The sequence below is a fragment of the Epinephelus moara genome, chromosome 18, assembly GCF_006386435.1.
Source record: "Epinephelus moara isolate mb chromosome 18, YSFRI_EMoa_1.0, whole genome shotgun sequence".
Lineage (NCBI taxonomy): Eukaryota > Metazoa > Chordata > Actinopteri > Perciformes > Serranidae > Epinephelus > Epinephelus moara.
The window spans coordinates 38,549,000-38,561,562 of NC_065523.1; the positions used below are offsets into that span (position 1 = coordinate 38,549,000).

The 12,563-nt window shown below is 44.4% G+C and overlaps 2 protein-coding genes across 4 annotated transcripts in view; one reads left to right on the forward strand and one right to left on the reverse strand.

The window, feature by feature from the left end:
* The window catches only part of LOC126405581 (dual specificity protein phosphatase 3-like), a 608,181-nt gene that overhangs the window by 56,056 nt on the left and 539,562 nt on the right, over positions 1 to 12,563 (forward strand). The gene's annotated exons all lie outside the window — the stretch shown is intronic.
* The window catches only part of LOC126405564 (thyroid hormone receptor alpha), a 163,343-nt gene that overhangs the window by 35,911 nt on the left and 114,869 nt on the right, over positions 1 to 12,563 (reverse strand). For all 3 annotated transcript variants that reach the window (XM_050069365.1, XM_050069363.1, XM_050069364.1), the window contains one exon: positions 4,712 to 4,940. In XM_050069365.1, the coding sequence (XP_049925322.1) occupies positions 4,712 to 4,767 (56 nt within the window). In that variant the 5' untranslated portion in view covers positions 4,768 to 4,940. The remainder of the gene's footprint in view (positions 1 to 4,711; positions 4,941 to 12,563) is intronic.

The window sequence follows — 12,563 nt, forward strand, 5'->3', positions numbered from 1 at the left end:
TAACGCAGATTTATTCACGCCTTCCTATAAAAACCCTTCACTGCTTCATTATGTTCCTGCGCCACACACTCGCAGGTCAAACGGCCAAGAGGCTTGTGAATTAAAACACAGCTGTTGTTGTGTTTGCTTGTGCTGCTTAAGCTAATAAACTGTGTGTACAACTACAGAGGGGTTACCTGAGGACAAGGCCTCAATACGACAGGAAGAATGGCTCTTTGAGAAGGAGTGGAAAAAGCCTGGCTGTTGATTTGACCTACAGAGCCGTGCTGTTCCTGGTGGAGTCAGCACTTTGTGAGGAAATATACATCGCCTGCAGACATTCATCATCTGCAATTGACATCAGGTGACTTTTATACTCCAGGAATGTATAAAAAACAAGCTGAAGAGAATAATGCAATGTTTCCACGGCTGTGATATCCCTCATGTGGACGTCTGCCTGCCTAAAGCAGTTTGTGAGCAGCACAGCACTGAGCTGCTGCCACCATCAATACTCATTTCCAGCAAAAGCACCCAGGAGAATAATGTGTTTTTCTGTATTTAACGGTGATGAAATCAGCTACTGTGTGATCTGAGAGGCAGGAACATCAGAAGTGCTCAGAGCAACACGCCGTGTGCTGCAGTCAAACCAGTCCTCACTTTCATGTCATCAAGTTTATTTCAAAGTGCCTGTTAAATAGTCTGGAGACTGTGTACACATGTTAGCAGATACCAAAACCTTTTAGGTGGATTCATGTTTGTGTGTAGGCTAGCTGTTGTGAGCATTTATACTTTTTCTGTGTGCTGTAAAGTTTAGTTGATTCAAAACTCACATTAAACACACATTAAACATGGCTTAACAGAGACAATTTCAAACACAACTACACAAATCAGCTTCACTATAACTCGCAGCATTCACAGACAAAACATACAAATACAACATGCTAATGTTATTAGCACAAGCCTATAGCATTTTGCATCATATAAATTAGCCTAGCAGCTAGCGGAGATTTCCTCTGCTCATATGATGCCAGGGACAACAGCAACATTTAACAAAGGTAACGTTACGGCTCCATGATAGTCTATCATTGATAGACCCTTTTAGGACCGGCATCACGATGACATCATGTTATCAGCTGGAGGTGCAGCTGCCTCTCCCCCACAGGGCTGGAGGCTCCATAGGAGTGTTAAAATGTGTTTGTCTTGTTGTGTTATTGGGAGCCAGAATAGAAGGAGTCATGGCTCAAAACCAGCCGCCACTGCCCGTCAACAAAAACAAAGACAACTATGGTTAAATGTGATAAGACCAAAGGACTGGACGGAGGCCATCATCAAAAATGCTCACATGTGCAGCGCACACTTCATATCAGGTTAGGGAAAAAGTATTTCCTGTTGTAGGGATGAATAAGGTTATGTGTATTAAGGGTTATCATGTCCACCTCATCAGAAACTGGGGAGGGATTAAGAGGAATATTGGATTTCTCTGGAACGCTAACTTTTTAGCACATTAGCTAACGTTAGCTTCCATAGCAAAACAAACAAGTGTGGTCCTCCTTTGTAAGATTGGCTTCCTGTGACATCATCCATCCACTGAGTGAGAGCATACGGGTCGGCCAGTCTGGTCCCGTTGGTCAGTGTTTACTTATTCAAGTAACACTGGCGGTCCCGGAGAGTGAGTGACCTGACATGGTGCGTTGGTAAATTCAGTCTGACGCTCTACACTAAAATGAGAGCCCTGTTGGTGGAAGAAACGGAGCGTTATATTTCTACATGAATGAACCAACGGTTAAGTTAATCACACATTCACTCCGCTCGGCGCTCTGCTGCTCCGTCTCCACAGACAGAGTGTCCAGAGTGCGCTCTGCCACTCTGAGAGTGCGCTGCTCTGGATAACCCAACGCTACATTCAGACAGCGCTCCCAATTTATCAACGCTCCAGTTTGTGTCAGAGTGCGCTCCCACACTCACAATGTGTTTCTGAACGCACCACTCACATCATCTTCCTCCATTGTCTAAAACAAGACAACACAACTTGTTAGCTAGCGCTAGCTAATGTCTGTGGAGGACTGTTTCGCCTCCAGCTAAGCCCCGCCCACCAACAAACCTCACACTGTTTACTAACAGTAAAAGGGTCTATTTTAGTGGAGGCTTTATTGTCTTCACACTTTATTGTTTCTTATCTGTGACATTAAAGTAAATCAACGCTTTGTTTCCACTGAGGGAAATGGTTTCAGCTTACAGAGACAGACAGGAGGTCTGCGTCACTGCGACGTGTAGTTACATTTCTGGGGAGGTGCACGTCAGGCTACAGTGTAGGTACGGCATAAATTCAACGCAATATAAATTGCACTTAAAGTCATCAAATTTGTGACTTGAGTTCAAGTCATGTGACTCAAGCCCACACATCTGGCAGTTACCACAGCAATGACAGAAGTTTCATAGTATTCGTTTCAGCCCTAAAACCTACTGATAAATATGATACTTTCCAAAAATACAACCGTCTCAGTGCAGCATAAAACCAAGTCTCTGACAGCACCTCACACAGCTACTGCTCTTCTGTTTAGATGTTAATTGAATTACAAAGGTGAAAGCCAACTGTCTCCTGAAATAATCAGCAGCTTCACACTGCAGTCAGTGCTGACACACACACACACACACACACACACACACACACACACACACACACCCCGACTTCTATTTCAGCATCCTGTACTCGGGGCTATGTGAAGGTTTGCATCAACATCTCTGAGCGCGTGAATGTGTGTGCGTCTGTGACTCAGACATCACAGAGGGGAGGGGTCAGGGCATGAGGCAGCGCTCACAAGAACACGTGCATGCTCAATGACACTGCGAGAAACACACACACACACACACACACACACACACATACGCACATGCGCACAAAAACAAAGCAACAATCCCCTGTCGATGTCACACAGCGAGCTGCGTCCTGAGCTGTCCTCTGCTTTCTGTGGCTCCATCTGCCCCCGCTGCTCCTAATCCAGCTCCCTGCACTGCACTAATCCACACACACACATACACACACACACACACACACACATCTACACATCTACATACACACCACCTGATCACTTGGCACACAGTCAGACCTCAGAGCCTCCCCAGGTAGATATTACTTCTATACACTACCTGCACGAGGGTTACCATGGCGATGGCTATACTAAAGTATACTAAACTATGCTAAAATCAATACCTGTCTCTCTGCTGAAATGTTCATGTTGTTTGGTTTGGCCTGACGGTGGTGCAGGTGAAAGGTCAGTCAGGGGAAATTCTAACTCTGTCAGTTTGTGTTCTCAGCCCGACCAGAGAATATTCAGTTAAAACAGATCAGTAATGCTGTTTTGCCGTCATCGTTGTCCTTGAAGTTTGCTCCCAGTGCGCTTCAGTGGCGTGAGCACTGTGCCAGACTCCATTTAAGAAAATAGAGTTTTAAGCCCAGGTCAGACCAAAGATTCACAATGAGACGAAACCGTTTTAGGACGTTGTTGAGAAAAGTTGCAGCGGTTTTGAATGAGTGCTGCACAGTGGATGTAATTTATGTTGATGAGAGTGGTTTATGTGGATTTCAAAAAGCAAAAGATTTATGGAACATTTTAATAAACTATAAAATGTTAAATTTGAGAATGGAATTTTGTGTGTTGGTAGAATGAGACTAAAGGACATGTTGGGGAGCTCTGTGATTGGTGGTTCCTCTACAGTTTTTAGATCATCTTGATAACAGCTAAACAAAGATTCACTCTGGAGTCATTATGAAACTAGACGAGTTGGAACAAACAACTACTGTCAACGCTCTGTTCTGTAACACTGTAAAAAGCTTCACCACCATGAGACGGCGCATCATCTCTAGTCAACAACTCTCTGCGCTTCTGATCTGTAACGTTGACAGGAAGTGACCACCATGAGACGGTGTATCAGTAACCGCTGACACTTTTCTCAGTGACGTTCTGAAACGGTTTCATCTCGTTGTGAATCTTTGGTCTGAACTGGACTTTAGAATAACTTTAACAGTGTTGTTTCTCGAGCTAACAGAAGCTAACAGAAGCTAACTGGTTAAATCTGGTAGCAGTTGTTGAGCTTGTCTGAGGGCATGTGATTGGCTGAAAGGTGAGAAGGCAGTGACATCATCACTGCCATTGAAAGGGTGATAAGCAGACAGGCGCCCTGAGCAGTTGGACGTTTGTTAATTTTTTCACAATGATTTTGTCCATGTATTAAACAAACACTTTGAGGCTCCTTCCTCTTTGACACTGTGGAGGGGAAACAATGGGTTTAACTCAGTGTTTGTCTTAAATAAATTCACAGAGACTTCAGAGAGTTCAGAGCTGCTGAAGAACTGAAGTCTCTGTGAATTTATTTAATGAGACAGTGACAGCAGGATGTGTCTGTGTGTGTGTGTGTGTGTGACTGCACGTGCTGTAATGCAGAGAGCACAGATGGCAGCGTGACTCTTTTACCACTTCATAAAAGACATTAAATTTACTGACTGTACCCTCCATCATCCATCATCCATCCATCAATCCATCATTCATCCGTCCACGCTTGCAGAGATTCTTTCACCCGTCACTTTTGTCAAATCCACTGTTAATCTCTGCTTTCCTTTCATGTTTACATCAAAGATGGACATGCACACACGCACGCACACATGCCTGCACACACACACACACACACACACACACACACACACACACACACACACACACAGAGTCCGTCTCACCCTTTCTCGTCTCCCTCTGATGAGTTGCTATCCTGCTTGTTGGACATTGGCTCCATGTAGCCTCAGTCCCATCCAGCAGCCAGTCACAGGACAATGAGGCGGACCTCGACCTCGCCAGCCTGCTCAGCATTCGCCGGCGGGCCCTTCAACAGACAGCCATCTGAGGATCTGCGCAGCGATTGGCTGGGAGGAGCACGGTGGGCGGGACATCAGTGGAAGCAAAAGAGAGCTGGAGGGACAGAGAGAGACAGAGACAGAGTCAGAGACAGAGTCAGAGACAGAGTCAGAGACACGGTGACATTTGTTCAGTAAAATGTTAGATATTAAATGGACTCAATTATATCACGTTATACCTCAGTGTGTAAATATGACATGTACATACAGAGGAGCTGCGTCTGACGGATATAAAACAGAAAAACAGGAAACCCTGACAGCTGAGGAGACAGCCAGCCAATGTTTGGTATTTATGCTGCAGAAAATAAAAATGATTCATTTTTGACATTTAAAACCTGAATTTGAATTGAACACTTTGGAGGAAATAAAGACAGAAAAGTTTTTCATTGTGGAGCAGCATCATGAAACTAAAATCATATGACCTGTGTTGATTTATGTGTTCTTTCACACATTTCCCAGTGTTCCTGATTATAATCCCTGAGCACAAGCACCCAGTTTGAATGTTATCAGCACATTAAATGGCCATTGTCAGGTGTCATTAGGAGCACAGGTTGGAGGTATTAAGGCCCTACTCTACCTACTGTATCTACCTTTATTGTTAGGCGACCTCTAGTGGCTGTAGTAATTATGACAGGAGCAAAAGAGGCAGTCAGGTGATGTAGTGCAGAACCACTGGAGCTGTGCTGGGTTTGAAGCTGATTCTCGTAGTGGGCAAACAGTGTAATTACATGTGATGTGGCGTCGTCATGTGAGGGTTGCAAAAGACTTTTCCCATAGACTACATGGGAAAGAGACGTCTGTAAATCAGTAGATAATTGTTTTTTTAACGTCACATCCCCTCGTTTCTCATTTCTGGATTTGATCCATTGGGTCTGATAACATTATAAAAGTCTAGGAGAGCTGCATGCATGACTAAATCCTTTAATACCCATGGCAGTTAGCGGAGGGTTAAACCAGAAGTAGCGAGTTCAGCTGGCAAAAGTCTCCAGTGTGTTTGCTCTATTGGCCCCACAGTGCGGAACCAGCGCTGATCATCCAGGTTATCTTCTACACAGCGGTTAAACCATCATGGCGTCACGCGCCACTTAACAGCTTCTGTAGAAATGAACCGGGCCCCGCCTCCAACACTGTATCTCTTCATACATCCATGAAGTAGCATAGAGTGCTGCAGGGATGATGGTCAAACAAACACAGGACTTTGACCCAGGAGATCGCTGTTTGTGGCCCATGGGAAACCAAATGTCCACGTTGCTTTATGTTAAGTTATGTACATAAGTTGTGTCAAGTAAAATCTGGGACGGGTGCCACAAGAACACGACTCTACAGCTGTTAGAGGGTCTGTGAGGCTGCTAACATGCTGGTATTTTGCAGGTATAATGTGTAACAGTGGTCACCATCTTAGTTTAGCGTGTTAGCATGCTAACACTCGCTACTTAGTCTGAGTTTACTAACTTTTGCGGTGTTTGATCTTGCGGGGATGTAGCCATTTTTCTGCCATGGTTCGCGTCCTGTAGGTGATATTTCTGTGGGCGTGTTACACCAAAACCTGTTTCCCCCCAGCAACATTTTTGCAAGCGCACTGTTGCTGTGGCACCGCCCAGAACGATTGTGATTGGTTGAAAGAAATAAAAAAAGCTGGGGCATTTTTTTCTCCAATCTTAAAGTGAGAGTCGGCGCAGCCAGACCTTTCTTTTCTTGAGAAAGGTCTGGTGAGCGAGACTACTTGCTACTTAAACACAACGTCCAACTGAGGCTGACAAGAGTGTCATTAGTTTTACAGGCATTTAATTATAAACTTAAGTGTTGGACACATTAAAATACTGGATTATCAAAATTCATCTTGAGGGAAAAATGATTGTCTGCCAAAAATTTTAAACAAAAACACCTGTATCTATGTCCTAATCAATTACCTATTTATTTATATCTTTATATATGTATTTCATTTGTATGTTTATTAATTTCTTTTCTTAAAAATGAGTCTAGTTAGTTTGTATATATTCTTCTATTATGAAATAAATCAAGTACATATGCATGATAATTATATATTAATGTTATATCATAGATTTATAGGAATTCAAATAATAATAAATTATAAATGTAATTGTTTATGTATTTATTTCATCAGTTATATAAGTACTTCTTTATGTCATGTGGATAACCATTTCCTGACCTCTGACCCAGATCTCTCAGCCCAGTAGGAAGACAGACAAATAAACCCTTAACTCAGTATCTGAGGAGGATAAAGGACCTCAGTGTTTAATGAACAAGACTTTTTTTAGTTCAAATTTATTACAGGACAGAAACGTTGTGACTAACAGTGACCTACTTTGAGGAAAATGAAGACTGAGAAATCGGACTGTTCTGAAAACAGAAATAAATCAAATCATCTTCAACTTTAAACTTCAGACGTCACTCCTGAGTTACATGTTCGATCACAGAGAGGCCGGTGTGCTTTCACGCAGAGCTGCTGTTATAAACTCCTTACAGTACTCTGAGAGGAATTTAGGGTAAAATGTACTCCACAAATTTCATGGGTGTTTCTTCGGCTATTTGTTCCTCATGTACGACCCAAGTTCACAGCGACCGTGCAGATTAACAGTGAGGGCAGATTCATGCCTCTCTGCCAGGCTGTGGTGGGTTCAATGCACGGGACATTTTAAATGTATAATGAAATCCTGTTTATGCAGCCTTGCTGAAACTGTGAATAAGTAGTCTAACCTTGGTCTGACTGAGGGAGCAAAAGAAAAGGATGAAATATAAAAACAGCAACAACAAAAGACTGTCAGGTCAGATATGACGAGAATTACTGCAGTGTGGTTTTGTGCCTCAGGGAACCAGTCCAGTGTCTCTGACAGTTTATATCCATGTCTGTGAAGACAGGCATGATGATGTCACAGTGAAGCTGACCTTTGACCTTTTGGATAGAAAATGTCATCACTAAATTATTTTATCCTGTTAGACATTTGTGTCAAGTTTTGTCATAATCACATATTAATCCTTGAGTTATGGCCAAAAACATGTTTATAAGGTCACAGTGACCTTGACCTTTGACCATCAAATTCTAATCAGTTCATCGCTGAGTCCAAGTAGATGTTTGTGCCGAATTTGAAGAAATTCCCTCAAAGTGTTTTTGAGATATTGCGTTCACAAGAATGAGATGGATGCAAGGTCATAGTGACCTTGACCTTGACCAGCAAAATCTAATCAATCCACCCCAGAGTCCAAGTCAATGTTTCAGACAGCCGTGGTTGAGAAGGTAGTAATTAGAAGATCAGTGGTTCAATCCCCGGCTCCTCCTGTCCACATGTTGAGGTATCCTTGAGCAAGAAACTGAAATAACTAAAACATTTGTGATGGCCATGCGTTCAGTGTTGAATGGTTAAAAACAGAAAAGCAGGTGGCAACTTGTATTGTAGCCTCAATCACCTGTGTATGAATGTGCGTGTGTGTGAATGGGTGAATGACTAGAAAGGTGCTGTACAAGTGCAGGTCCGTTTACCAGTTTGTGCCACATTTGAAATATTCCCTCAAAGTGTTCTTATGATATCACGTTCATAAGAATGAGACAAAGAAGGTCACAGTGACCTTGACCTTTGACCTTTGGACGTTTGTGCCAAATCGACAATTAAAATTGTTAAATTAAACAAATATTTTTTTATTTTCTTTGGTATCTTTTGTCATATACAGATACGCAGTGATGATTGTTAGGTAATATTCATGTTGATTAGGGATGGGCATCAATTTTCGATTATCGATGATTGATTGTTAAGGCTTTTGATCAATCACAAATAATTTTGCTCGATAGTCTCAGTATTTCCCCTACAATGCCTACGAGACCCCCCGCCCGGCGAACCGCCGTGCCTATGAGACCCCCCTGCCGGACCTATGCCAGGCAAAAAATCATAAACAGACGGAGGCTCTCATCGCTCTCCAAAGCCTCGGCGGCTTCCCTTGAGGCCTCTGAAAACACTACGCCATTGAAAGACGGAGGTTTTGCTGAAAACTGAAGCCTGTAACTCTGGCTGGCAACGGCTGTAAACACCCAGGGGTGAACTGCGCATGCGCGCCATTCTTCCTCTTTGGCCTGGGGGGTTGAAGCTCAAAACTGGGGCAGCTGCGCTCTCTTGCGGCGACAGTCTGCACTGCACTCTTTTGTTTTCTCTCTTTTGAAATACTCGCTTATCAATTAATCGATAATTGATTGTTAATTTTTTTGATGATGGAATAATGAATTTTTCATTCCCTAATGTTGATGTTATCCAGTGTCAAGTCTCTGATCATGTGACGAGACGATAAGTGCATGATAGTGTGCACGAACCATTTTCTAATGACGCCCCGCAGACGCAGCTGTAGAGCAGACCTGCTGCTCGTGTTGGAGGAGGAGCGACCACGTGGCCTTTTTGTCAGGGTCAGAATGTGTGGACAGGTAAATCCTTCGACAACCAGAAACCGTTGATCACCAGGACCATCCGGTAACATGGATGTTACAGGCAGACAGACAGACAGACATCCTGTAAACAGAGTGCCACGGGCCCTGGCTACGCCTACACGGAGGCCTTAAACTACGTTGATGAGAAAGAATGCACTCGTGGCTATTAAATATTAACTGTGTCATGTTTGTGTGGCTGCAGGTTCAGGGTGGATTATCCTGCTCAGAGATTAAAGTGTTACTGTCTCGTCACAGTTTAGTGTGGATGTGTGTCAGCGGAGAAACCTTTACCTTCACTTCAGTCTGAATATAACCAATAATACTAAAGACCCATCAGTCACCATGTGTGAAGAAGAGCACAGCTCCACCTCAGCTGTGTGAGCTGTGTGTACATCAGCATGTGAGGAGCACAGAGCGCCACATGAGGGCAGCAGAGTCACCGTAGCGCCGGTGTTGAGGATCTACATGTGACCTGAGCTGACCTGTTCCTGTACAGAGCCTGCAGGCTGTTACACGCTGTTCTCACATCACTCAGCAGACCACTGATCATATAGGAGAGTCACTAAACACTGATTCATAGACTCAAAGCAAAAATACTGACACACACAGCAATGTGGACACACAGACAGATATGACTGAACATTATGAGTGATCTGCTGCAGGGCAGAATCAGTGTGAAAATTAACGACCTCTGCAGAAGTGAAATGTAAAAACTAGTATGTGAACCTGTGAGGAGCTGCACATATTATTCTGGTCGTTGTGTCAACAATGTGTTGGGTGGAGATCAAGAACGAGAGCGTGACCTCGCAGAGTAAAAACGTTTCTGCTGTTTGATTTATCAGCTGGCTCCGTTGGTGATGATGAAGATGTTCCCCTGTGATTAGTTAACCCTGATTGGCTGAAGGAGTTTGTCTGTCAAGGTGAGAAGCCCCGCCCACTGACAGTGTTTGGGGGCGGCACCGAGTCCAGACTGATACAGAGAGAGAGACAGGATGTGGAGGACGGTCTCACCGGGCTACGAGCTCAGTGTCACTGTCTGTCTACACAAAGGTCACACGTTCATCCGTCTGACCATTCATCCATCCATCCCTTCATTTGTACCTCCATCCATCTGTAAGTCATCCACTTTCTGCCTGCACAAAGGTAATCCATCCCTCCATCCATCCATCCATCCATCCATAAGTCCATTTGACCATCCATCCCTTAATCCATTAGTCCGTCTGTCCGTCCATCCATCCATCCATCCATCCATAAGTCTGTCTGTCCATCCATCCATCCATCCATCAGTCTGTCTGTCCATCCATCCATCCATCCATCCATTAGTCCGTCTGTCCATCCATCCGTCCGTCCGTCCATCCATTAGTCCGTCTGTCCATCCATCCATCCATTAGTCCGTCTGTCCATCTGACCATCCATCCATCCATCCATCCATCCATCATCCATAAGTCCGTTTGACCATCCATCCCTCAATCCATTAGTCTGTCCATCCATCCATCCATCCATCCCTCATCCATAAGTCCATTTGACCATCCATCCATCCATCCATCCATTAGTCTGTCCATCCATCCATCCATCCCTCATCCATAAGTCCATCTGACCATCCATCCATCCATCATCCATAAATCCATTTGACCATCCATCCCTCAATCCATTAGTCTGTCCATCCATCCATCCCTCATCCATAAGTCCATTTGACCATCCATCCATCCATCCATCCATTAGTCTGTCCATCCATCCATCCATCCATCCATCCCTCATCCATAAGTCCATTTGACCATCCATCCCTCAATCCATTAGTCTGTCTGTCTGTCCATCCATCCATCCATCCATCCATCCATAAGTCTATTTGACCATCCATCCATCCATCCATCCATCCATCAATCCATTAGTCTGTCTGTCTGTCCATCCATCCATCCATCCATAAGTCCATTTGACCATCCATCCATCCATCCATCCATCCATCCATCCATTAGTCTGTCCATCCATCCATCCATCCATCCATCCACCCCTCAATCATTAGTCCATCTGTCCATCCATCCATCCATAAGTCCATTTGTCCATCCATCCATCCATTCATAAGTCCATTTGACCACCGATCCATCCATCCATCCATCCATCAGATTTGACCACCGATCCATCCATCCATCCATCCATCAGTCTGTCTGTCCATCCATCCATCCATTCATAAGTCCATTTGACCACCGATCCATCCATCCATCCATCCATCAGTCTGTCTGTCCATCCATCCATTAGTCCATCTGTCCATCCATCCATCCATTAGTCCGTCTGTCCATCCATCCATCCATCCATCCATCCATCCATCCATCCATCCATTAGTCCGTCTGTCCATTAGACCATTCATTCATCCATCCATCTGTCTGTCTGTTCATTCATCCATCCATTCAGCCACCCATCAATCCATTAGTCTGTCTATCCATCCATCCACTGTCCGTCCGTCTGTCCACACAGCTCTTACAGTCTCCTGCCTAATCATTACGACTTATTTACTGTATGATAATGGCTGTAAATAAAAACTGACTGATTCATGAATTGATGTTTCAGTCTTTATCAGGAAACAGACTGTTGGGTGACAGACGAGGAACACAGATAAGTGATAATGAAGAAGAGTATTAATGCTGCTGGGCATCAGACTCTGAGCCAGCTGAGCTCCACTTCTCCACATGTGACAGTAGATGGCATCAGAGTGTGTGAGATCAGATCGGACATGTTTACACACACACACACACACACACACACACACACACACACACACACACACACACACACACACACACACACACACAGAGATCTGATACTCAACACTGATCACTGCCTCTGACAATTACTGTCAATCACAGCTGGAGGAGGTTTGATTCTCCCCACACTGTCCTCTGACCAGCTGAGTGATACAGTGTCTGCTGTCTGTATGTCCACCTGTCTGCTGTCTGTACGTCCACCTGTCTGCTGTCTGTATGTCCACCTGTCTGCTGTCTGTATGTCCACCTGACTGCTGTCTGTACGTCCACCTGTCTGCTGTCTGTACGTCCACCTGACTGCTGTCTGTACGTCCACCTGTCTGCTGTCTGTACGTCCACCTGTCTGCTGTCTGTACGTCCACCTGTCCGCTGTCTGTATGTCCACCTGACTGCTGTCTGTATGTCCACCTGTCTGCTGTCTGTATGTCCACCTGACTGCTGTCTGTACGTCCACCTGTCTGCTGTCTGTACGTCCACCTGACTGCTGTCTGTA